This window comes from Apteryx mantelli, chromosome 1, assembly GCF_036417845.1.
Source record: "Apteryx mantelli isolate bAptMan1 chromosome 1, bAptMan1.hap1, whole genome shotgun sequence".
In the NCBI taxonomy this organism is placed as follows: Eukaryota; Metazoa; Chordata; class Aves; order Apterygiformes; family Apterygidae; genus Apteryx; species Apteryx mantelli.
Genome location: NC_089978.1, coordinates 69,307,110 through 69,334,112, shown reverse-complemented (window position 1 = coordinate 69,334,112; position 27,003 = coordinate 69,307,110). Strand labels below are relative to the sequence as shown.

The 27,003-nt window shown below is 42.1% G+C and overlaps 1 protein-coding gene across 1 annotated transcript in view; it reads right to left on the bottom strand.

Moving 5' to 3' along the window:
- ATP10A (ATPase phospholipid transporting 10A (putative)) overlaps positions 1-26,701 on the bottom strand; it is a 118,845-nt gene extending 92,144 nt beyond the window's left edge. The window contains exon 1 of the mRNA XM_013954164.2: positions 26,185-26,701. Coding sequence (XP_013809618.1) covers positions 26,185-26,624 — 440 coding nt within the window. The 5' untranslated portion in view covers positions 26,625-26,701. The remainder of the gene's footprint in view (positions 1-26,184) is intronic.
- Positions 26,702-27,003: the final 302 nt, after the last annotated feature.

Below are 27,003 nucleotides of genomic sequence, written 5' to 3'. Positions count from 1 at the left end.
CTACCTTCACACTTCCCAAGACTTATTTTTCTTGGGCTTTTTTTTGGCAAGTAGCTTAAACACAAAACATTAAATAGAACTGCTGAGTGAAGATGCTACCATGGACAAGTGTCCTGTGAAATTGCTAGTAGCAACCCAAATCCGGAGTGCCTCCTGCTACAGTTACCATCTCTAAGAACAGTGACCTTTCAGCAACTCAGCTTTGTCCCTAATGCACTGCAATACCTTCAGAATGATCTGTTAGGAGGATAAATGAGTTTAATGACTAGTTCCATTCTGGGAGACTGCTCCTGCCAGTATATTCCGGGTTGTGTGGTTCATTTCTGAAACTATAATACTCCCTAGGAAAAAGAAGGACAATTCTTGGCTGCAGGGTGGATACAGAAAGGTGGTTTTCCTAAATAATAAATTAGGTCAGCCTTTAAATAATTCATCCCCTTCTCCCTGGATAAATATTTACTCCTTCCAAACTAATATTAGGTTTATGCATCTCCCAACAACTTTGTTCTGTTCTCGAGTCAACCATGATAGAAATCAACTAGATGGCTTGAGGGGATAAAAAAAATCCCTGGGCTTTTAGTTTTCAGTAGATCCACCCTTTGTTAATTCAGCAGCTATGCACAGCACACATTTTCAGGGCAATCAAAGATATTTCCCCAGCAAAAATAACTACTGGAACAGAAGTAAAAACAAGGGCAAGAATCTCAAAATGGAACTTACCACGGGAAACTTACCAGGAGTTTGCATTCTCAAAAACAACTGATGATTTATTGGAAATAGGAAATTACAGATGCCTTATCCTTCCAGAGCCCTGGGCTCCAAACTGGAGCGTCAAGGTGGCAAATGCAGTGAGAGAAGCATTATTTCCAGGGTATATTTCCAAGGCCCTAATAGGTCCCCATTCCGTATACTGTATACGGCCTTGTCATCTGGGCTCAGGACAGAACCCAGGGAACTGGAATCGAACTATTATGAAAGGGGCAAAGGGATGAACTTAAATGGAAAAACTAAGGCGAGAGCTATTCCACAGGCATCAGTGAATCCCAGAGATGTCTGACCAACAGATCACCATTGTCAAAAGTTTGATGTTTTTCTGTTTTAAAACAATTTTTGTTTCAAACTGTCATTTCCTAGCGATTATAGAATTTAAAAGTGCTTTCATCCAGAATGAAGAATAGCTTTGAGACTTTCAATGACCAAAATATTAAAAAGAAATCATTCTGGGTCCATCAAAAAGCTTCTATTTTCATTCTGAGCTTTTAAAGTGATCTCAAGGTAATTCAAGGAAAAATTCCTTTTGCCCACCTCTGCTTGTTTTTCCTGGCCTAAGAAACAAAGCCCAGAGAGTAACTGGACTGCTTCCACGAGGGCAAACTTGAGAGGAAGAGAATTGCTATTTAAACATGAGGGAGGCCTTCAGACAAGATCAAGTAGGTATAAAATTAGCCATCAAAAACTAAGGCCGCAAAGAATATGATTTCTAAGGATCGGAGCAAGATAAACTACTACTATAGCAGTAGTCTGAACAAACAGCATGGGTATTTTAAGGTGGAAGATGATGCACTTATGAATGAGACTATTTGATCGATAACAGGAACAGGGCATCATAAGCCAGTTCCAGGTCAGCCATGCAAGAACATAAATTGTTTCTGAAAATGAAGACCCTGACACTATAGTGAACTGTACACAGCCCTGTGTTTCTACTGGCAGCAAGTTTCTGTCCCCACTAAGCTTAGTAAGGCCTTGAGAACTATTTCTCTTTCAGGTACCTAAGAGTAAGTGTCCTGATTTTCAAAACTGCTAAGCACCAGCAAAGTAACAACAATTGAAAACACACTGTCATGTAGTCAGTTAAAAGAGGACACAGAAGGTTGCCAAGGGGCTTTTCTGTAATTTGCAAGTTCCCCATCTAAAGAAGAAAGGCTAATAACAACCAGAGGAATGGAAAGTTAATGTTACTACTTTGCCCTTGAATTTTAGGAAAAGAAGAGAATTTTCTAACCCATATATGTTCGTTCTTAATTTTGGCAAGTGGAAGACACCTAGTATCAAGCAACAGAAACGTAAGTCAGGTTAAGTTCTCAATAGCTTTTATGTTCAGAACTTCGAATGCAAGGTCTCTTGCTCTGGACCAAGTACAAAGCTACAGTTGTTTATCCTTTCTGTGGTAGAATGTATGCTTAGCTGAATCTGAACAATCAGCTTGAGGAAACATTCCTAAAAAAAAAATGTTTTTTTTTTATTATTATTATTCAAAAAAGGAGAGAAAAACAAACATAGAATTGCAGTATACGCCCGAGAGGTTTTTTCCAAGAACACTTATATTTGTTATTAAATCAGTAAGTATACTTTGCTGGCCACATCAAAGCTCTTTAATTTATCTGTGATCAATTTGGAGTAAGGTTGTAAGAAAATACCATTTTTTTTCACCAGCTAAAAAGAATAAGCAGGAAAAAAATCCTAGACATCAAACTAATCAAGTTATACACGTTTTCAGTCTCCAGCAGCTCCTTAAAAGTGATTTTTGAGAACAAAGCAGTCTGCTTTAAAATGACTTACAATTAGAAATATTTTGCAATTTTTTCCTTTCAGGAAAGTCCCAGTGCTTATCCCAAACTCACTGAAGTCAGTGAGTTCTTTTGCACTGATTTCCGTGTGCTTTGGAACAGGTCTCTAGCGAGTTCAGTTTTCTGCCAAGCAAAAGGTTCTGAAATAACCCTGACATTTCTATGTTAACATGGATGGGAGAGAGGAATAGGTTTGATTCTCACAGTGCTCATATCTTGCACAATATTTGACACTGAATTTCCCCCTATATTAATGGCTGATTTGCAGGAAAACTAAAGGCAAAATATAGTCCTTAGTGAGCAGTGAAAAATAGAATATTGCTCTAAAGCAAAAAAGCAACAAAGCAACACTTAATATGTGGTCTAAAAATAACAAATTAATTTTATTTGCTCTATCAGTACACTTTACTTCTGATTCTTACCCTTTTACAATGCAGAACTGGAGGAATAAGTTTGCATCCATTAAAAATAATGGGATTTGTGCTACTGATTCCAAGTGGGGGAAGACCCTATATTCTTTTGATGCTATTCATAATTCAGGGTGTCAAGAATGGATTAGCATTTAAATAAAGGTCCCTTCTTGGTGAGCTGAATAGATGTAAAACTGGCAGGACGAAAATCTAACCAAAACTTGAACTTGTGGTATATCATGAATGACGAGGATAATACTGGGTTTCTGTGTCCTGGGTCAATCTCTTTAATTAACAGAGAGAAGGCTAAGAAGTGGCTTGATCTATTAATATCTACACAGGGAGAGGCTTTCTGAGAGAGATGATCAGGCAAAGAAAGATCAAGATTCACGGGCTGAGAACTGAACCTAAACAAACTTCAGATGGAAAATGAAGCGCAAGTTTTTCACTGTAGCATCAGGATGATTTCCAAAGGGATATGGTGGATTTGCAGTCAGCTGAAATCTTTAAATCAAGATTACACTCATCAAATGCTCACTTGATGCTGGAATCTCACAATGAAATTGTGTCCTGTGCCATAAAGACAATGTAATTATTAGACAACAATTATTTTGGTCCCACTGACTGCAATGTATTTCCCCCAGTGCAATGCCTTTCCATTTCTTAAGCCTTGATCAAAGCATACGTTTTTTATACTTTGGGTTCCCACCGATGCTAACAACACTATACCCAGGCACGCAGGTCCTGAGACTGCATGTGAACTACCTTCCCATTTCTAGTGACAGATCAGAAACTGGAAGGTGTTCGTTTGTAGAAGGTTGTCTTTTAAAATTCAGCATTCTTATGCCTTTTTCCCTCCTCTTAATTAGTAAAGCAGAAGTGAAATTAGGCATTTATATTCTGTGATTCTTAGAATTACTGGGCTGCCTCTGCAATCTGAAAGGTTAGAGCATCTTTCTTTCAAAACACCTGCCGTGTTATTACTAGAAATAGTGCCCTTCTACAGCAACTCACACCCTAATCACTTCCCATCTGAGGAATGTCTGACTATCACTGGTATTCCTCAAAAGCGGTAAGGAGATGGATGCACCCTGTGAAAACAAAACTTCTACAGACAGTTGGAACACTTCCATTTTCTGTTTATTTGTTGTTGTCGTGTTCCCCCCCCCCCCCCAAGAGAAAGCAATTAAGTACTCTGGAGGAAAGAGCTTTTTTTCTGTTCTATTTGGAAAAGATGACTAAGGATCCCTTTATTTGAAACATTATTTACCTGCACAGCACTCCTTAAAGAAAACATGCAACTCAGCCCTTCCTACAAGTTTGCTCAGGTTGTATTTATAGAATAAATTTATGGCTTCTCAGCTTGAAGAAAAAACAAAAACCTCACTTAACTTTTCATGGTCTAGAAATAAACAATGGGGTGACAGCAGTAAGTGTGATAAAAATGTGCTCAATTGTTCTGCTGAGTGCACTAAATTACATTTTGTCCACTTGTTGTGTTTGCAGTGTTCCAAAATTGCGCCAAAAGATGCTGGGCCAACAATCCAGCTGAGACAGATCAGAACAGCTCAACTGGATAAGTTCAACTAAGCAGACTCTCTCCTAGCCTTTGCAGTTTGAAGTAGGCTTCAGTCCCAAGCACTAGACGTTACTAAATTTATCATTTCACTTTGTGTAACTGATAGCAGAGATTTTTGAGTTGTGTCTTATTTTTTATTTGCACACTTTTTTTCTACTGAGGTACAGATCCAGCATTTTTAAGCCTACTGACAATAAGCTTGTTTTTACTTTTCACAAAACCTACAAGCAATGCCTCCTGCATCTCTTAGGGTCTGTAGATGCAGGTGGAAAACTATGGCTGGATGTATTTCAGGAGGAAAAGCACACAAGCAGACTGTCGGAGTTGGGGAGGGCAACAGACCCCAACCCTCCTGTGTGCGAGTATTCACTCTCATACCTGCATACCTGAACTGCTAGTCCAAAGATCTTCTGCAGGCCTGGATGGAAATACTTCTTTCATTTTTCACTTTTTTGAAAAATAAGAAATAACATTTTCAACAGAATTTGACAAAGTTTAAATTCTGTAAAAACAGATCATTTTTCTGGGTCAACAAATAAAACATATTCTGTTTTGAAAAAGAAAGCTGATCTCCCTTTTCTCCTTTTATTTATAAACTTGCTCTTCATTTTTTTTTCTAGTGGAGAACAAAACAGAAGGAAAAACTGAAAGGTCGGAAAGAGGCAAAAGGATGTGTCACTATCACCAAAAAAATCTAAAGAAATGCACACTGGATTTAAACTTCCTGTATTTTTTCACAAAACACCACCACAATATATTCCTGTCAATTGTATTCCTTAGTAATCTCTCTTTCCCCTCTGCATAAAGCTGAAGTTATATCCATATTGCTCAAAATGGCCTAATGTTTATAAAATGATTATACAGCTACAGAAGACAGCACGGGTTTGGGACAAACTCTTAAAAATATGTAACATTTTCAGATACTCCCCCATTTTACAGAGGACTCCATTTTGTAGAGATCTCACTGCTATGAGAAATGGAAGAGCACTTAAAATGGCTCTATATCTGACATGGGAACCCTTCCTATAGCATCGTCAAAGATGGTCTTTGCCAGAAAGACTTCAATACTATTTATAAATTTCTTCATTATGGATGTCCATAAGTAGCATTGATATCCCACATTATATAAGAAAACCCGAGTACTCTTAAAAGATGTAGGAAGGTCTCCCAAATCATTTATTTAAAGGATACCTTAAAGGATTAATCTAACATCTTTGTTTTGGCAACAGCTCTGAGTGGACTCAGATAGGTTGACATCTTTTGACAACTGCTTTTTCTGGGTTAGAGTGATGGCAGAAGTACATGGGCAGAGAAGCGCTGTCTGCCGGCAATACTGCATTGACATTAGAGGGTTCCCTTGGCATTGTGCAAGTGGAGGGATTGGGAAGGCCTAGTTCTTGACTTCTGGCTTGCTGCTAAGTTTGCTAACTTCAGACACACTTGACAGGAAAAGCAAAATTGCTCTGGTGAGAAAAGAAGCATGCCAATTTTTAGAAAAACAGCAGATGCACTGACAAATTACAGAAGTTTTGACAAAATTGGGCCTATAATGGGACATGGGATTTGGGGCTGATGAGCAGCACAGTGATATTGTCAGCACTAAGAGAAGAGCTTCTGAGAGAGCACATGCTGGTTTGTATAAAGCAATGGAATATGAGTGAGTAGGTGAGATGCAATAGGTATAGGGACCTCTAAAATTGGGTAACTTTTGGGCTGATAGTTACAACAAAGTCAAACAAGCAGGTCTATTTGTGTGATGCAATTTTCTTATGAACAGTACAAAGGTAAATACTTTCCTGTTAAGATAATCTTTACACACATCCACACACACACTTCTGGGGAGACAATGTTATCATTTCATCTGATTTCAGCTGTCCCAAAGTGAGTGATCTCATCTGCACTAGTTCATCTAGGCTCCTTTACAGCAAATGGAAAGTGAAGGAAGGCTTCTGGTGGGTGACTCTTCACATGGGAACATGGGCTGAACAAACAGCTCCCTGGGGATGCCCATCTTTCTGCCCTGGCTAGTGAGGAACTCTAAGGGTTAGGTGGGACTGGATGACTAGTATCCAAACAGTTAAAGTGAGGCAAGATAAATGTCATAAATGTTTCAGAGAAAACCAAGAAACTTCAGCAGTTTAAATGATGAAGTTGGTTGGTGGTTATAGAGGGTGATTAATGCTTTATCCTCTCCCTTCCTGGGAAACCTAGTTTTCCCTCTGATCAGATATTGATGTTGAAATCCTTTACGCTGCTGCGTAGTCCAGTCCTAGGGAACTGAAGTGAACAGAGAATTAGGCTTAACATTTCCCTCAATTACCAGCACTCCTTCCAAACAAGTTTTTCAAAAAAGTTTTTCTAGTCTGATGACACAAGTGATTCTAATACTCCAGTCTTTGCAGAACTAGGTGCCTCATTGTTGCTTACAGTAAAAAAGTGGTAGATGGTTACATGAGCAAAGTTTCTCACATTCTTAAATACGTCCAGAATAAAGCTGGTAGAGACAGTTTCAGTATTACCCTTTTTTTGCTTTGAAGTCTTTTTTTATTTGACCTTTGAAACAAATATTTTACAAGATTATTTGTAACTAAGGAACACAATGAAGAACTTGGACTATTCTCTCTTTCTACCCATAATTTGTTACTCTTCATACATTTTTATTCTGTATTCTATTCCTTTCTATTCAACTTCTTGCAAATCTAGCTGTTGGCAATGGCTATTGGGCAGCAGCATTTCTTTTTCAGTAAACAAACATTTCTGAAAATGGTTATTTCTGCATAAGGCACCTCCAAATACTTTGCACCATCTACACTAAATGCTCAATCCTTTTCGGGGCACTTGACAATGCCAATTTAAAACTTTGATTTCAGAGTTTCCCTGACAATCATAAAAGAAGTAGAGGAATTATAACCCATTTAACATAGATGCTGTCCGCAGTAATCAGGTTCTTATGGATGGTAGATATAAATTTCTTTATCACTGGGACTGTAGTTTTTCCATAACACATCTTTTACCCCATTCAAACTAATTTTCAGATCAGGTCACTAATGACCCAAAAATCCAGGGAAAAAAAATCAAGCTTTTCCACATAAGTAAGCTCCTTTGAAAATCCCTGGCATAAGAAAATGAAGATACAGAACTCCCATTCAATTTAAAGGGGAATTGAGACAACAGTGACATCTTTTAAAAGTCTCAGTTCAAACCTCAAAAACTCTGTGAGGTAAATCATGCTGTTCCCATTTTGTAGATTGTGACTCTGGAGCATAAAAGGTAACTTGCCCAATATCTGACTGAAGACTCTGGTGAAGATCTGCTGACTTCCCATAGCCATATTTAAAAAACAAGGTCATTCTTTTTCCCAAAATGCCTGAAAGCCTTTCAGTAGTTTAACAAGATGCTAGACCCCCCCCCCCCCAAAAAAAAGGGGGGGGGACAAGCACCAATGGAATATCTAACAGGGCTTTGGATGAGCAGGAAAGGTACTATAATCTCATCTTCATTCACTGATGTCCTTAAAGCTCTCACTCATGAAGAATACAGCTTTCCTTGGGACAGTTCACTTTCCCTCACAGGTGATGTTCCCATTTTGCTGGAAGGAGAGCTCATGTGCTTGTGAAACAAAATTATAGCCTGTCACAGAATAGAAAACTGTCCATTATAAAAGAGAGATCAAGGGCTGGAGGTAAATCAAAACCATCACTCAGCTGCAGTCTCCTCCTCAGGCTAGCTTCAAGGCCCAGGTTCTAAGCTCTAACAGTTCCTTTTTTGGTCCTTAAAAGTCAGAACCACATTTATCTTTTGCCCTATTTTTTAATTTATCCTCTTATCCAAGAAGTCCTTCAAATAATCAGATTTTGCCTATTTTCCTGTAACTGCCTCTCCCATAACTGACCTCTAAAGCACTAACTAAAAGCCATCAGTTTGCAGAGCTTGTAGAAACATTTTGTCCACAACAGCTGGTAAGAAGCATTCTTTTCTGAAAACACGCAAGCAGAAAAAAACTCAAGAATGCTGATGCAAAATATAACTTGTTTTGGCAAGTTCAATTATTTCATGTGTGTGTATCTGTAAGATGTTGGTAGCAAAGCTAATTTCTACTTCATCCTAAATATTGTAGAAAAATAACCAAAACAAAACAGAAAACGCCAAAACACAATTGCTTGCCAAGTGAAAAAAAACAACACTGGTAGAAGAAAAATGTTTACTTCCTCAGCATCTAAGATTATTATGGACATTAAACAGCATTTAAAAAAATGCTTTTTAAAAGCCACAGAAGTGCTATTTTAAAATCTTGAAAGAGATGGAGACAGAGCCAATGCTAGTGATCCATGAAGGTTGCCTCTGTTCTTACCTATCCTAGCAGGTTGAATTAAGGACCGTCCATACCACCCTTGCAGCCTGACGGCTTTGTCAACCATCAGCTGTCTCTGTGCCTGGAGAGTTCAAAGTTCAATAGTAAAGCAGCTCGCTTGGACATGGGGGGACCAAAAGTTTGAGCCAGCCACAGCATAAACCCAGGCCATGGTGAAAAGACTGGATTTCAACTTCCTGAACTATTGTGTATCACCTGCATTCAGAAGAAGGAACGGAGGAAATGCAGTGATCATACTGGCCATTATTTTCTGCACTCCTCAGAGGATGACTTACCCCTGCTTTTGTACTGATTATGCATTAGGTGGTCTCTTGCTGTCTACTCAGAGGTTTCCTGATAAACAGTATGGATGTACAAAATAGACAACTGCCCTGGCATACAAATGCCACCTACTTGATCATCGCTAACTGCCAAGACACATTTTCTCTTGATAAGGCAGCAAAACTGTCACTCTGCCTATGAGAAAGGAATATGATTAGCATCTGGATTCCTCCCTTATATTTTCCAGCAGTTTTTGGAGTGACCTTAGACAAGTGCCTTAATTCTTTTCTGCTTCAATTTTCTCCTTGTACCCACCTTGTTGTAAAGCAAACTGACTGATGTTTACAAAACGCCCTCTGCTCTGTTACAGAGAAGGAAAAACAGCTATTATTCCATTCATAAACATTTTAAGGTCTATTGAACTCCCAATCATCTTTTTTAATAGACTTTCCTGAGGTTCCTGCAAAGCATTGATGATAACTTTTTGACACAGGTGGTGGAGGAGCCAACAAGGAGAGGTGTGCTGCTGGACTTCGTACTAACAAACAAAGAAGGACTGGTTGGAGATGTGAAGGTTAGGAGCAGCCTTGGCTGCAGTGACCATGAGATGGTGGAGTTCAGGATCCTGCGAGGAGGAAGCAGGGCAAAAAGTAAGGATCGCAACCCTGGACTTCAGGAGAGCAAACTTTGGCCTCTTCAGGGACCTACTTGGAGGAATCCCTTGGGTTAGGGCCCGAGAAGGAAGGGAAAGCCAAGAGAACTGGTTAATATTCAAGGATCAGTTCCTCTAAGCTCCAGATCAGTGCATCTCTATGAGTAAGAAGTCAAGCAAAGGGGGCAGGAGAACTGCATGACTGAACAAGGAGCTCCTGGCAAAACTCAAACAGAAGAAGGAGGTGTACAGAAGGTGGAAAGGGGGACAGGCCACTTGGGAGGAATATAGGAACGTTGTCAGAGTATGCAGGGATGCGACGAAGAAGGCTAAGGCCCATTTGGAATTAAATCTGGCAAGGGATGTCAAGGACAACGGGAAGGGCTTCTTCAAATACATCAGTAGCAAAAGGAAGACTAGGGAAAATGTGGGCCCACTGCTGAATGGGGTGGGTGCCCTGGTGACAAAGGATGCAGAGAAGGCAGAGTTACTGAATGCCTTCTTTGCTTCAGTCTTTGCTGCTCAGGCCAGCCCTCAGGAATCCCAGACTGTGGAGGCAAGAGAAAGTCTGGAGAAAGGAAGACTTTCCCTTGGTCGAGGAGGATTGGGTTACAGATCCTTTAGGCAAACTTGACGCCCACAAATCCATGGGCCCTGATGGGATGCACCCACGAGTGCTGAGGGAGCTGGCGGATGTTATTGCTAAGCCACTCTCCATCATCTTTGAAAGGTCAGGGAGAACAGGAGAGGTGCCTGAAGACTGGAAGAAAGCCAATGTCACGCCAGTCTGCAAAAAGGGCAAGAAGGAGGACCCAGGGAACTACAGGCCAGTCAGCCTCACCTCCATCCCTCGAAAGGTGATGGAGCAGCTCATCCTGGAGGCCATCTCTAAGCATGTGGAGGAAAAGAAGGTGATCAGGAGTAGTCAGCATGGCTTCACCAAGGGGAAATCATGCTTAACCAATCTGATAGCCTTCTGTGATGGAATGACTGGCTGGGTAGATGAGGGTAGAGCAGTGGATGTTGTCTACCGTGACTTCAGCAAGGCTTTTGACACTGTCTCCCATAACATGCACATAGGCAAGCTCAGGAAGTGCAGACTAGATGAGTGGACGGTGAGGTGGATTGAGAACTGGCTGAATGGCAGAGCTCAGAGGGTTGTGATCAGTGGCACAGAGTCTAGTTGGAGGCCTGTAGCTAGCGGTGTCCCCCAGGGGTCAGTCCTGGGTCCAGTCTTGTTCAACTTCTTCATCAATGACCTGGATGAAGGGATAGAGTGCACCCTCAGCAAGTTTGCTGACGATACCAAACTGGGAGGAGTGGCGGATACACCAGAGGGCTGTGCTGCCATTCAGAGAGACCTCGACAGGGTGGGTGGAGAGGAACCTCATGAAGTTCAACAAAGGCAAGTGCAGGGTCCTGCACCTGGGGAGGAATAACCCCACGCACCAGGACAGGCTGGGGGTTGACCTGCTGGAAAGCAGCTCTGCGGAGAAGGACCTGGGAGTGCTGGTGGACACCAAGTTGACCATGAGGCAGCAATGTGCCCTTGTGGCCAAGAAGGCCAATGGTATCCTGGGCTGCATCAGGAAGAGTGTTGCCAGCAGGCCGAGGGAGGTGATCCTCCCCCTCTCCTCAGCCCTGGTGAGGCCACATCTGGAGTGCTGTGTCCAGTTCTGGGCTCCCCGGTACAAGAGAGATGTGGCACTACTGGAGCAAGTCCAGCGAAGGGCTACAGAGATGATTAAGGGACTGGAGCATCTCTCTTACGAGGAAAGACTGAGAGAGCTGGGCCTGTTTAGCCTGGAGAAGAGAAGGCTGAGAGAAGATCTTATTAATGTGTACAAGTATCTTAAGCGAGGGTGTCAAGAGGATGGAGCCAGACTCTTTTCAGTGGTGCCCAGCGACAGGATGTGAGGCAACGGGCACAAACTGAAACACAGGCGGTTCCCTCTGAACATGAGGAAATACTTTTTCACTGTGAGGGTGACAGAGCACTGGAAGAGGTTGCCCAGAGAGGTTGTGGAGTCTCCTTCTCTGGAGATATTCAAAACCCGCCTGGACGCGATCCTGTGCAACGTGCTCTAGGTGACTCTGCTTGAGAAGGGGGTTGGACTTAGACGATCTCCCGAGGTCCCTTCCACCCTCAACCATTCTGTGATTCTGTGATTCCTAGTTCAAAGACTGAAGATTTTATGGTGCTACCTACAACTGCAAACATTTTAACCTCTATCTTTCTTTTTCATCCTGGAAACTAAACTCAGAGGTACTTGAACCAGCTCCCGTACAACCAGCTTTTATCTCAAAGCAGTACGACCATAATCAACCATAACGTGCTTCATGCAGACTAACAAGCTTTGCTGAGCATCTCTGAAACACTAATCTGAATGAAGCTGTGTTGTGGGTTGCCATATAGACACACCAGTCTGCTTCAGTGCCAGCACAGAGACTTCCTTGCTGGGCAACATAAATGTGCTTTTTGGTTCCCTACACAAATCACCATGGGCTTAGGGCAGGTACAGATGTAGACAGACATTAACTATGTCTGTCCGGTAAAGTTTAAGGCCACAGGAGGTGACCTAGTACATCATGTTGTGGGCATCAGACTGAATAAAGTTAGGTCTCAAATTGTCTAAGTTTCTGAAGCCCGAAGTGTTTTCTTTTAGGGAAGTGGGTATGTTTCTTTATTGAGGGGAGACAGGTGCCATGTTAGACAGTGGAGCTGTTTAGAGGTATTATAATATTCACCTTTCAGTCTTTTATGGTAATTGTACTGCCTACCTTTTTGCTATTTATGCTTACTGGAAGTCTTCTATTCTTTTAGAAGACTGCCCTCTCCCAATATTACTGATATGTGATTATAGCACAACCTTTGCTAGGAACACAATAAAAAAAAGAAGTTTCGATCTAAATAGTATTTCAAAACCATTTAGTATTATTTAGTAGTATGATGTTATTTACTATGTCATTTTTATTAAAATAATGTATAATAGTTATTTTATAATTATTTTAATAACTATTTACAATTATTAATAGGTTTTATTTAAACTTACTTTTTATTACCATTTAGCATTTTTGGTAAAATTTGATTCAATCAGTATTGGGAAATTCAGATTCTGCTATGTCTGACTAGCAAAAATGATCTTATTTTAGAAAGCCAGAGAAAAATCATGGCTCAAAGACAGTTCTCATGTTGACTTTAAGCAGAATAAACATTACCCTGGAACATGAATTTACTAAGCTGCTATGACACCAATGGGTTACTTTTTAGAAGCCTCAGAAAACTGGTAAGAATGTCTTGCTCTCTTCCTAAGAATTCCAAAGAAGCTTTATCAGTCCATTTAAGTTCTCAGTAAAAATGAACTTGGATGGCAGAAATGCGGTAGAAAGAGAGCAACGTGCAGTTGCACTTGTTTACATCTGCTTCACCTGAATCTCTTAAGTTCAGTCTGTTTAATTTGCTTTTCAACCCTGCATCATGAATCTTCTGGTAATTTGATCTGTGCTGATGTGGTAAATCACACCCATACTATATGCACGTATCAAAAAAAAAAAAAAAAAAAAAAAGTGCTTTCACAAGGGCTCTATTTATTCCAAATTATTTCCTCAACCAGAATTACTGAGGAAACACTGCTGCATTAACTTCCAGTAATGAGAATCATGGTTTACCATCCATTTGATCACAGTTAAACTGAAATAACACCTGAAAATCAAGTGTAGTCAAGCAATTTCCATTGGCATGTATTGAAAAATTTCACTGGCTTTTTTTCAATCTAGGGACACCCCTGCACTGCATAAAATAGAGCAGGGTGCAGGGTCCCAAACTCCCACCAGCTATGCCCATCCACAAACAGAAAGCTATTACTCGTGTGAACTTGGCTATGTTTTGAGCTGATAAGCTCTCCTAAGAGACAGCACAGCAGTAATGGTCCATACTGCTTCTGGAGAAGGCAGCACCTCTGCAAGGTGCTCTGGAGGTATTTGGATATAGCAGTTGGGACAGCACTTCTTCTTGCTAAATGTGTGCAGTATAAACATGCTTTTTGCAGCGTTTTAAGCACTGGCACTCATGCAAGCAACTGAGTGGCAAATTACCATTTGAGAAAAATCTATTTCTCAGACCTTTGCCTTGTATTTGAATTATACTGGAGCAAAAAAATGAACAGACTAAGCTTTCTAAATACATGGCTTACATTTTCCCACTGTGTACTGCATACCTTAGAGCTCCCACAAATATGTACAAATGTGCGGCACAGTTATAAAATTTACAGGGAACACTGATTGGGCACTCTTCCTGGGCAGATAATATTTTCATATTGTGCGTGTCCTCCATGGAGCCAACTGCTGTGAAATCTAATTAGAACTAATTAGTTACTAAAGCAGATCAGAAAAAAATTAGACACCTATGAAGAGACATCTCACAGAAGCGCTGGACATCTGGATGAATATTCAATAACTGAAAAAGAAAGAACACTGCCCTCAAAAGAACAGCAATAGGGTCTGCAAATAGTTTGAATACTGCTCAACTAGCTGGAGCAATGAACCATTGGCCTTAACCACTTCTGTAGATGTGGTTATGTTCCTAAATTTTCTCCACTGGTAAAGAGGGAAGAACATTGATCATGTTTTTCTTATTTAAAACTTTTTTTGGTAGGGTGTGGCATCATCAACTCAGGCATATTTTCTGCAAATGTGGATAGTGGTTAAAAAAAAAAATCTTTCCAGAAGTTGCCAGATAGGACAGCTCAAGGGAATGTTATTACGACTGAAAGGCTGGACTCACTGCACAAAACAGATACTGCCAGTGATAAAGCACAAAGGTTAAACAACTGGGGACAAGATGCCAGATGTAGAATGGAAAGTTTCCAGCTTAGGAGCAGCAGAGGAGGGACATAAATTAATTATGTCAGGACCAAATAAGCATTATGAAAATTCTTAAAGTCAAAATAAATGCCATTGAAAATAAACTCAGGAACCCTCCTCCTTCTCTCCTGCTCATTGTGCTCCAAGGAGGAGAGAATTCAGAATAACCTTTCAGGATTTTAGAGAAATCTTACACTAAAATGCTGGACAAAGTCTTTAAAAGGTAAAGATACCATATGTGCTTGATACTGCATGTGCTAAAAGACACTATTGTTGTCCTTATCATGCTAGATCCTTCCTCAGTACTTCTGTCTGAAAAGGGATCAAATGTTTTGGATTCAAGTTTTCTCATGAGTAATATCTTTAGTGAGAATGATCAGACTGATTATTAACCAGTTTTGAAATTGGGGTAATAACTGATAATTTCTACCTGGCTTATTAATTGGAGAAAAAGCCCCAAATTAAAAACAAATCAGCAACTGACCACAGGACAAATATGCAAACTTTTCTAGACTTATTCCCCTAGATTCCCCCACGCTTCAGTGCTACCTTTGTTTGCACTATGTATAGCAACGCATTGTCAGGCTGGGGATCCTACGCTGCAATATTCTTTGGCAGACTGTAGACAGGGTCTTAAGGGTACACATACATTTTTCCAGCATGAGCTGGCAGATGTCACACTTCAGAAAGGCAAGCTATTTCACTGATAATATGTCAATATGTTTATTATATAATGTTGGTAGGACTTCAAAGATGGAGTCCACTGTGATTCTTGGAATTGAGGCAGTATCATGGATTGATGATAGAGGCTGTTATGGACCTTAAATTGAACTTTTGAAAAATGGGTGAGGGAGATTAAACATCAGTCCCACTAGACTGACAGTTGGTTCAGCCCTGGCATTTCTGTTTAACTTGTATTTTGGAAAGCTCCCACAGGATATAACAGACATAGGAGCTCCCACACACAACCATGATCCTATCACAGAGGCAAGATAGACAGATAGAACAGCACTGAAAATAAATGAGAGACATATGTAAGAAAAAAACACAGGAGACAGTACATATAAGCCTGAACCATCAGGAAGAGCACAGTGTCAGTACTACAGTCAAACAAACAGAACTTAGAACTTTTAATATAGCAAACATTGGCATGACTGGACATCTTATGCTGCTGTTACCTCTCATGGCTTTACGGTGTGTCTGCACATGCCTATGCTCACATATGGGCAAGCACTGAAATTCCAACATAGCAAGATGGAGACCAAGGGTGAATCAGTGACATTCAAAGTTACCTTAGTAATTTCACCATTTACCCACCTGACTCAATCCCTGTTCACCTAGCATTATCCCTTGCAGGTTTTAACATCTGATCCTACAAGACGTAAAAATAAGCCCAGTAACCATATGTGATATTTGCGAGATACCTGACACTGAAGCCTCACTTTCACCCTTGTAACAGCCATGCCTACATTGACCTTTTGCATTGAGATTCCACAGCCCTTTCAGTTGACCCAACAGGCACATCTAGATAAATGGAACTAAGCAGATGGAATTAGCAGAACTAAGCACCTTCTACCTTATGTATCAACACCCATCCTCAAAAGCTGCATCTGAGGTTAAAAAGCAATTAACATCCAAAAATACCAAGATTCATTTAGGCAGTCTGAAAAACTCCACAGAAATGTAAGTGTCAACAGTTATTCAAGGAGGGAAATTATTTATTGATAACAACTAATCTCTCACACTGTTTCTCATTTTTGAGATAAATTATGTAAATATAATTCACAAGTATGAACAACATGTTAATGGGTAAAGCTGAAGGCAGAGTAGGGCAGGAGATGAAACAATGCACACTGGGTTAACTCCTTTGCCTGACAGGAGAATATACTTGCATTTATGATTTACAAAGTGTAATTCTTAAATAAATCATTAAAAATGTTTGACAGGACAGGTCATTTCTCTACAGTCCAAAAATCATATGCAGCATGGATAGGAATTAAAATTTAGCCCTTCTGAGTTTACAGGTGGGATTCATTTTACTCAAATTTAGCTGAGTAAGCCTTCTAGTCAGGTTTCCACTGTATCGCCACTGGAGAGAGGTAAGGACCTCCTCCTCTCCTAACTTCTCCTAAGGTAAGTGTCTCAAATAAACAGAAAAGATTCTTCCCTCTCTCCCCACACCCCAAGGTGCCTAATGCTCTCCACTGACTGTGGCAGAAGTTTAGATGACTTGGCCAGACTGGATGCAAAACTTTCAGCTGGAAGTGACATGCAATAAATCTCACCTCATGCGTCCCAGAAAGAACCTGACAAATTGCTTCAGGAAATACTCTTGTCAGGTCAGAGAGCTCCTAATTAGCACTCAAGTGGATTTCCTGCCAGCCAGCCACACATCAGTGGTTCACTATTGTTTACGGGGAAGACAGCTAATTGTATATGCAGAAGTGTTAAGACACGAAACAACCTGTCTGTCAGGAGAATGGGGATTCCAAGCACTGCTGATAAAATATGAACATATGACAGTGAAAGAAGGAAGATCAAAGTGCTTTCAAGTGTGCAGATAACAATAAAATGTGTTTATTCTGGTAAGCTGTGTATGAAATGTGTCTTTATTCTGGTAAACTGTAAGATCAAGCTTTTGTTTTCAGCTTTGCAGGTGTATAGCAAAGAGGGAATTATAACAAGGGGAAGCTGAGAGTAGGAACATGGAAATTCCAAAAAGGGAGAAAAAGAAAATATGGAAAGCATCTGAACCCCACAATGTAAGTGTGGATTCACACAGAAATAATGCACTACAACTGCAACATCAGACTTGGGCTTGGGTGTGTTAGATTAGATTTCTTATAATTTACTTTTTCTCAGAATGGATTTTTTCTTACGTGCTTATTGAACTTCCTGCATTTTGAAGAGGCTGACTGCTAAATCTTCCTGCTAAAATCTGTCCACTGGCATCTCTCTTGAGGCACCTTACTCAGTGTCTGGATTTTGAGAGATACTGAACATCCTCACTGTTGTATTTAGGAGACTAACATTCAGCACTTCATGTGTTGGCCTCAATGTTTTGTGAGACTTCACAACAAACTGTCCCAAGGACTGGTGAACGAACAAAATCAGATAACACAGCCAAAACAGGCACACTGAGGTTTTTACTCAAGGGAACAGGCCAAGGGGAGGTAGGAAGGGGAACAAATGGAGGGAGAAGCATATAGGTATATGGCTATGCAGCACAGGAGAAGTCTGGCAAGCATCAGATAACAAAGAGGAAGAACTAAGGTTACAAATGCTGTCACTTCATAATTGACTTTCTCTTTCCCTCCAAAAGGGCAAAACTAAAACCTCCCTCAAAAATACAGAAGTACCAAATATTCTGTAATTGTGTTCACACGCTCAGTGTTAACATAATAGCAGCACAGACATATCGGAACTGGAGTGCAGCTGTCAGTCAAGCATTTAAACTGTTCCTTGAAGTAGGTCAGTATTTCCAGGCAACCAGAACATAAAAACGAAACAAATGACCTCCACGCCTATTATAACAAATCTCCAGCAGAGTCTGGGTTTATGAAATGACTGGGCATGATGCAAATGTTGGCTGCTACACTGGAGAGGCTGGCCTACTTGTCACACCACTCTGGAGAAACTGTAATCAGACATGAATAAAACTATAATAAAACAGCAGAGGAGATGGCAGATGCCTCCTACCTCTAAAATGTGTGCCTTGACAGTGCAAGACTGTCCTCTGACGAAACAGCATGGCCTTAAGGATGTAGGATGACCATGGTGGAGATCTTCACCTGCAATACTCTAGACACCGAATAAAACATTGCCCTGTTGGAGCAAAGGACTAGATGGCAGTTTGCCAGCTCGTAAGGGTTAGATAACCTCAGCAGTCCACAGGACAGAACATATTATTAGTTGGGCAGTTAGCAGTTTTCCATGTGCAGGCTGTGTAGCTGTATCCTAGAGACAGTAAAAAAGATGAAGTTGTTCTTATGAACTTAGATATTTCATTCACTGAGAACTCTTAGTTTGAAAAACCCTCATTCCCACCTCCTGGACATGCAAGAAAGACTAAACCAACTCATTTAGGACTGTGTAGGTCATTTTCCTCAAATTACATCTGAGGATTGCTTTATTCTGATCCCTTTTTGACCATTATTAAATCTTTCAGTGTCAAAGATGCATTTTGTGTGTACACATTTCCTCAGCTGAGCTCAGCAGTAGGGCCACTCAAGCTCCTGGTACAGGATGTCAGTGTCATGCTCTTTCCCCTCCACCCCCCTCCATGACACCACAAACACCCATCTCAGGAAAAGCTGCAAGCTAGTGCCTTTCGCATATTTGCATTTTGGGTGCCTTTTGGCTATGGGTCAACTCTTGTGGTTGTCATGAATCAGAGAAAGCTACTGCCTGTGTCTACACACAGTATCAGTAAGGGGTTAGTGTCCTGCCTTTTAGCATTGTGTCTGCTCCTCACTTTGTAATTACGCCATTCACTGAAACACGGTCTCCCTAGCCCAGTGTATGCAGACTCCCGCTGTCTTGCTTTCACTTCCTGGTGAAACAAGGTTAGGCAGAGTGCATTACTGCAGCCTTAGCAGCAGGGTCCAGATCTTGTTTCTGCTGTGGATCTCTTCTGGGTACAACTATGTTACTGACCACTCATATTTGTACCAGTGCCAACGCCCAAATAAAAACACCAAGACTGAAGGTAAGCTGGGGAAACTGGTTCTCCTCTGAAGCTATGTGAAGAGAAACAGTCTTCTGCTTTTCATGTACTTAATTGCTCTCAATATATGTGGTTGCTAAAACCAAGCCTGCACAGTGTAAATCCTGAAAATCACGCACAACCCTGAAGCCATGTCTTTGGCTTGCCAGCTGCACTGCACTCACCGTGTATACACACAACAGCTGCGCATACCCAAAAGGCCTGGTGTTGTGGGGCAAGGGACAGGTACTCTCAGCCTGCTCCTGGGCAGAGCAACTACACTGCAAATGAGCAGCAGGCTGGATTACACAGCAAGAGAGAACTGGCACTCAGACTGCTGCTGCTGCTGCTGTGGCAGGGTAAGCAGCCTGTCCCTCCATTAAGGGTTGTTCAGGCTGGGATAAGACATTTGAATACGCACTGTCCAGTGGCAGGGAACCTCTTTCTTTCTCTGTCTTTACCATATCAGCCAACATTAGTCAGAAGGAAGGGGGGGAAGCCACAAAAAGCTCTTTAATCCTTCCTCATTCCCTGGAATCCTCTAACACTCCCATAGTACACTTAAAACCTCCCAAGCAGAGCTTGAGAGAGCTACTCTAAAAAGTACTCCTGCAGGACCGGTCTGCTAGGGGGAGGCATGTTATGCCATGCTGGCCAATGAGCAGTTCCATAAAATATTGTTCTGTGGTGTGCCAGGGTGCCAATATATACATTTTCAATTTTGCTGACTGGAAGAGACCTGGAAAAAGTGGAATCAAGAACCAAATATCAGGCAGAGTTGAACCATACATATAATTATCTTCTAGAGTTTCTTTGGAAATGTACTTTGAAAGAACCAAGTAATTCTTTCAACCATCTCTAGCAATAAGCACAATCTCAAGATAATACTGACACAAAAGAACAAGTGGACCAGTGCACAAGGTGGCCAGCTATACTTCTTGGGTGTTATCTTCCTAACGCAAGTTACAGTATCCCTTCAGAATGGAGTCTGTATCTGCAAAAATTAACAGGGACATCACTAGCTCTTTCAGTGGAGATTAACAGGATCTTCTTCGGCAGTTAGCCAGAGGCGTGTGAAACAGGCCACAGCTGCTCTCGTGACATCCATCCTATACAACTAAGCAGCTTAGTAATGAGAGATGAGCATTTTTCTTTTCAAGTAGTGAAACTCACACACTTAGAAAATTTGCCTGACATTGAATAGCAAATATATTGCATGCATAAACTTTCAGGGACGGATGGCTTCTCCTGTGCGTTTCAGCTGGCTACATCTCACAGGAGAAGACTAGCACTGACCTCCTCTGCTTCTAGAATAAACTCTTCTGCAGAATGAATTTGCATCCCCTTAGTCTAATGTAGGAGCCTCTGCTACACCTCCCAGTGAGTTTATTCACTGCTAGAGTGGCCCAAACTGAAGCAAAGGACAGAGATACAGTAACGTAAAGAGAACAGCATCTCTCTGAAACGGAAGAAGGGAACACTGACCTCACTGACACAGAGCCAGACTACTATTTTCTGCTGTCAGCTCTTTTGTGCACCGAGCTCACTCACAGAGGAGACTGAGTAATCCCAGGTAGTTTCCTTTTGAATCACATCTAGTGACATTTGCTTTCTGGAAGGGATGAGGCAAGTTTATTTCTCACGGTGAGAAATGTCTTGCCCTGCCTGCAGTTCTTGGGACCAGAAGCTACTCTGGTCCATCTGGGTAGTGTGGGGAAATAATCACTACCCAACTCCTCAGAGACTGGTGTTGCCATGAAAATAGGGAGCTTAGAAGTGGGGTGGTTATGGGACAAGTCATCATGTAGCTATTTTAGAACCCATGGGTGGAATCTGCTTTGCCCTTGAGAGGAGTTGGTAGCATTGCTGTATCTTTTTTTCTGAGGCTGGAAATGCCTTCACTGGGGGGGGTTGACAGAGGGGAAGAAGAAGGGAGTATATTTTGGAAATTGCATGAACCAACTTGCCCACATCAAACTCTTCTCTCTTCCTGAGTTTTGCGAGAAGAAATTAGCATTTAATATAAATCAGTCTGTTTTCATAGATGCCTGAGTGCCCCATTAAACCTCTTCCACACCTCAGGGGAGAAAAGTATCAGGTCATAAATTCCAATTTGTCATGAATTTTCTAAGTCACAGGTTGACAGAAGAAACAGTTATCACTCCCTGATCAGTATGCAGAGACCATTACATTCTTTAGCAATACTCTTCAATGGACATAGCAAGAATCAGAGAGCAGACTGACAAAGTAAAACCCCTATATTTGGAATATAAAGCTCCTAGAAAAATGTTAGCTGAGATTATTTCACCAACACAGCACTGAGTCAGTTACAAAATAATTCCCTGCTGGATGACTGCCACTATTTGTTGTGATTGTAGTTACCACTATTTGTCTTCTATTTACATACCATGTAAATGTATACTGTACTTTGTAACAGCACACCAAAAACAAAGCCCCTGCTCATAAGAGTTTTAACACTTCTGTTCCTAGGAGAAATGTAGTTCTATCATATATTAGCAGCAGCAGCAATGTGTATATCTTAGAATTATTTGGAGCAAACATATACATGTGCAATCCACATCTGTAGCCAGAGGTGGTAAAGACTGGAGGTCAACAACTGCAAACAGAAAGTCACCCTCCTAATCCTCCAAGTTCAAAAGAAGAACCCAGAAAAGAAACTAACCTGACAAGATTTCACCATGAAATTGTGAATTTGTGATCCCCACTCTTCAACCTTCATCCCTGGGTGGTGGAAATGAGGAAGAGGGATGGAGAGAGGAGACCAAGAAAGATGATAACAGAGCTGCAAAGGCTATGCACACAAAATTTTCTGCAGGCTGGGCTCTAATGCAGGGCTTTAAACCTGTGTTTAAACTGACTAAGCAGGAGCTTGGCTTCGATCCAGGCTGGCTAACTTAAGCACCCAAATTGAATTTAAGTTTCAGGTGAAACTGCCTCCTAAAGTAAGTGCCTAAGTTCCTTTATAGAGTCCAACAAGAGAGGTGCCTTTATAGACCTCCAGAGACAGGCCCTATTAACTTCTCTTGGCTAAAATCCTTCATTCTTTGTCTATCAAGACCCTAGATGCTCTCAGAGGCAGACCTGCAAGCTCCATCACATGGCAACAGAAGTCTGCATTTCTCCAGTGTGTTTCACTCCTTGACAATATACTGCCAGTTCAAACAGCTTCTTTCAATTAATTCAAAGAATCAGGTCTTTTCCCTTTACACCAACTGACTCTAGAAAGCAATAGCTTTTGAGGGACTCTCCAAAATATCCAGAATTTCTAAAGGAAAGCTTTCTTCTCCTTCTTTGAAAACAAGCTACATCTCTCTCTAGTTTTTACTGTAGGTTGCATCATCTTTTGCTGTGCTTGTCTGATAAGTTTTGCCAGCTATGAGCCACTGAGTCATTGATTCAGCAGTGGTTGTATGAGGAAGGGTCATCTGAGTCCACACCACTGGGAAGGCGGGAGGAAGAAGGCCTAGCCTGCACACCAGCTGTTTAGCAGTCTGTGTAGCAGGAGAGCAGTATTTTCCCCCTACGTTCAGATTCCTGACGGGGTCTGTTTGTGTAAGTTATTGCAGAGAATCTCGCAGGAGACTGCTCTCATGCTGTTGAAGACTCTTTTTGATGAGTTGGCATGAACAGTAGTAGGCCCTGCCTATCCCTAATTTTTCTCCGTCATGTAGATCTCACATCATTAATTGCTGCTTGTGTATAATAGGGGACTGGTACTTCAGCAGCCAGGAAAGCAACACATGGAGGATATGACAGAACACACATGATCTGACTTTAATCTTTACTTGGTCATTAAAGAGCCAAAAATATATAACATAAGATAGAGGGATTTACTTTGGTACAGTGAAGCAAAAGACCCTGTTGCAGGCTGCTCGCCGTTATAATTAGCTGCTGTTTGCTACACTCTGTGTTTGAAGTGGTTCTCTTTCAGCTGTGTGGGAGGGTGGCAGAAAAAGGAGCTCGTCACAGTGCAGAGGACCTGCTTGGGATTCAGACACATCCCATCTCTCAGGAGGCCTCTTTCAAACCAGTGAAGTATTGACCTGCAAGAGAAGAGTTGTTGCTCTCCAGCAAATCCAGCAACTCTAGGGGAGCACATGACTGCAGTGATGTTCGTTAACCTGCCCTACCTACAGAAGCATCTGTATTGAGGACAGTATTTGCACCAAAGTCTGTCTGTACGACACCACAAGGAAGTGACAGGAAAAAAAAAAAGAGAGAGTGAGTCACTTGGTCAAAAGGTAGTAGAACTGATAAAGTGATCAGCATGAAACGAATGTGGAGAGAAAAGCTGTCATTTATTGTTTTCTTATGTGACATCTATCCTTCAACACTTTTGAAGAAGTAAAAGGTGTAAGGAAACAAACTAAAATCACAGCCTTGTGCTTCTGGCATTACACCTTTCTGAGAAAACAGCTTTTCTGAACTCACTCCCCGCGACCTTCATGAGCTTGACACAAATATCTCAGTCTTGGTTCCCTTCTTTCAAGATTCAGCTACAGAAGCCATGCAAGTTACTGAGAATCTTAGTTTGTACTAGGGCTGGAGGATGTTCAAAAAGTGACTTTGTAAAGCTTAAAAAAGACTAAAGAAAGACTAAAAATGAAAAAGAGGGCAGATTAAAAACATAAAACCAAATTATGTTACCTCCATTTTTTTAATTGGGGCTAGGGGGACTGATTCCTAATTACTGCTTAAAGGCGGAAATAGGTGAGCTGCTACTCTGCTTCTGCAGGCTGCTTTACCCTTTGCTCCTACTCAGAAAGCTGTATTTGAATAGGTGGTTGGGAGTTCCTGAGCTTTCACATTCATTGTCCCACAGGGATTAAACTGACATGCGTCTTTCATGCAAATGCAGAGGCTATCCAAACTACTCCCAAATTAATCCATGTAAATGTCACTCAAAAGTAATCCAAATTCTGCAGTCTAAGGAACAGTTCTGATTTTTAGTCTGGCACAGCATAAGCGTTACTGTGTGCTTAGGTGGGACTCCCAAAACAGCACAAGTGACATCAGCACCGAAAGTACACCTTTTCTCATAGTCACTGCTCCCTTTTTCGGCAGCAGACAGGGGTATGGAAAATTGCAGGGGGAAGAAACATTCCAGAGTTAATATTCCAGGACTAGAATTCATTGATATTTTTAACAATTTCTGCAACAGGTACTTCTTTTTTCTTTTCAACCTAGGACACAAGACAACCCATTTCTAAACCGCTTTTATCTGAGGGGAACTAGATTTTACCATTCTCATTACCACTATTTTACTTTACTTCAAGAATAGTCCCTTATCAGCCATCCTGCCACACACACACCCTCCCATCGCAGAACTATTCACAGAGTTAAGGACAGCTATAGGTGAGCTAGGCGCTAGGCATGGCCTTTCGTTAGTGTTACCTACATGTGTGATTTGGCTGGGTTAGTTATTTTAATTTTAATTTATGTAAATAAGAGCATTTTACTTGTGTTCCCACACATGCATATCTACAGGCAGGGGTATACCCAGGCTGAGATTTCTTCTGCGATACAAGTCTGTGAAATAACCAACTTAGTCTGCTGAATGTTGAAAGTGCAGACTTTTTAGGTTTTTTTGTTTTTTGTTTTTCCACACGACTTTCTTGCAATAGGAGAGTTACTCTCTGCCTTCATGCTTACATCAGCCCAGAGGACCTCTCCAAGACAGCTTGGGGAATCAGTGTAAGCTTCTTGGCACGTGTTTCTTTTCTGTTAGATCTACAAGCATGAGACAAAACTAAAACTTGCTCTTGTGGAAGCTATGCTCTTCCGTCAACCCCCAGAAAAATCTCAGCTTTAGCTACTATGAGATGACTATCTGGCAAAGTTAAAAGCAAAGCAAAACAAAGGTTCTGTGAAGCTGGATTCTGAGCACACAAAAATGTTAATACAAAAGTCATTTCAGTCTGATTTACAGATACCAAGGATGTGGTCTAAAACTATAGCCCAGATCATTAAAAAGAAAAAAAAATAAGAGAAAAAGCTTTCTGTCTGGAGGAAATGAATGACCTAACACCGCAGGAGATAGGGAAGTCACAGGGAATGATGACAGCTGAGATGATAAATAAGAAGTACTCACTTAAAGTAAATGTTCAGTGAAGGGACTGTCTTACATTCTTTAGAAAAGCAAACACAGCTCAGGCTCACTGATTTCCATGTCACGAAACCTCACGCTCTAACTCAAACGCAGAAGCCTCTGGCCTCTATCCTTTGCTCAGCAAAGATTTAATAGCAGATAACTTGAGTAAGGTCTCATATTACTAAAATCAAATTAATGCCTGAAACTATACCCCAGTAAAACTGACCGCTAACACTGTGAAGTACTCCCATAAAGGCTGGCAAATAAAACAACACTTGCGACGCTTACGTTCACTTAGTGATGCACTGTCCTCCCTTTAAAACATAAAACGCTACAAAGCCTGGAGCATATACATATACAAAAATGTTGCTTACTCATAATTCAGTAATTTATTGCAGCATTCCCACTGGTCAGAGCGAACTAGCTTTCATCTGACGGCACAGGACTTTAGGAACACCCGCAATTTTGGATAAAGCAAAGGGAGATGCCAATCCTAAGGACAGCGGAGTGTTTCTTCGCACTTGGGGGCATGAATCAAAACCCTTCGGAGCAGACCTGCCCGCTGCTGTGCGCTCACACATCTGCTCGCGCAAGTCCCCCCACCCTGTGGGGCACTGCCACCATGGCGCTCGCTGTCCAGGCACCCAGCCCAGGCCACCTCACCTGCTGTACACCAGGCACTCCATGTGGTTGATCTCCTTGTCGGAGCGGTAGCGGCTGTAATCCTCCCACAGGTCCTTGATGGCAGTGACCGCCAGGATGAACAGCACAGGGGCCAAGGCCAGCTCTGGCTGGAAGGCGTTGACTGCCGGCACGAAGTTGAGCAGGGCAATGAAGACGAAGTAGACGTTGGCCAGGCGGTGGAACTGCTCAAAGAGGTTCTTGGGCAGGAAGGACAGCGCCGTGTACTTGGTGGTCTTGAGGCGGTTGCTGGCCAGGACAGTCCTCTTGGACTTCTCTGCCTCGGGCTCGGGTAACAGCAAGTTAGAGCACACAAGCCGCGTCTTGCTCTCCTTCTTCCTCCGCCTCCTCTTCCTCTGCGTCTCCTTCCCCTCCGGCTGCACCTGGGGCGCGCCCTCCGCCCCGGCTGTGCCCTGGGACATCGCTGCCGCCCTCAGAGCCGCGCTGGCCCGGCACAGGGCGCGAAACCCCCTCTGGAAACGCGGGCGCCGCTGCGCGCCCGGCGGCAGCCCCGCGGCGAGGCGCGGCGAGGCGAGGCGAGGCGCGGTGCGGCCGCCCGCCCTCCTGCCCTCCCGCCTAAGTTATCATCCTCCTCCGCCACTCACCGCAGCTCCCGCTCTCCTCTTCCCCGGCGGGGGGGGGAGGGAGGAGGGCGCTTTCAAACCCTCTCCTAACTGTTGCGCTTGGCCCTCGCTCGCTTTCTCCTCCCCGGCCGGGGAGGGGACATGGGCCGGCAGCGAGCCGAGCCCTCCTCCCCGCGGCCTCGCCCCGTCCCGTCCCGTCCCGTCCCGTCCCGCTGGC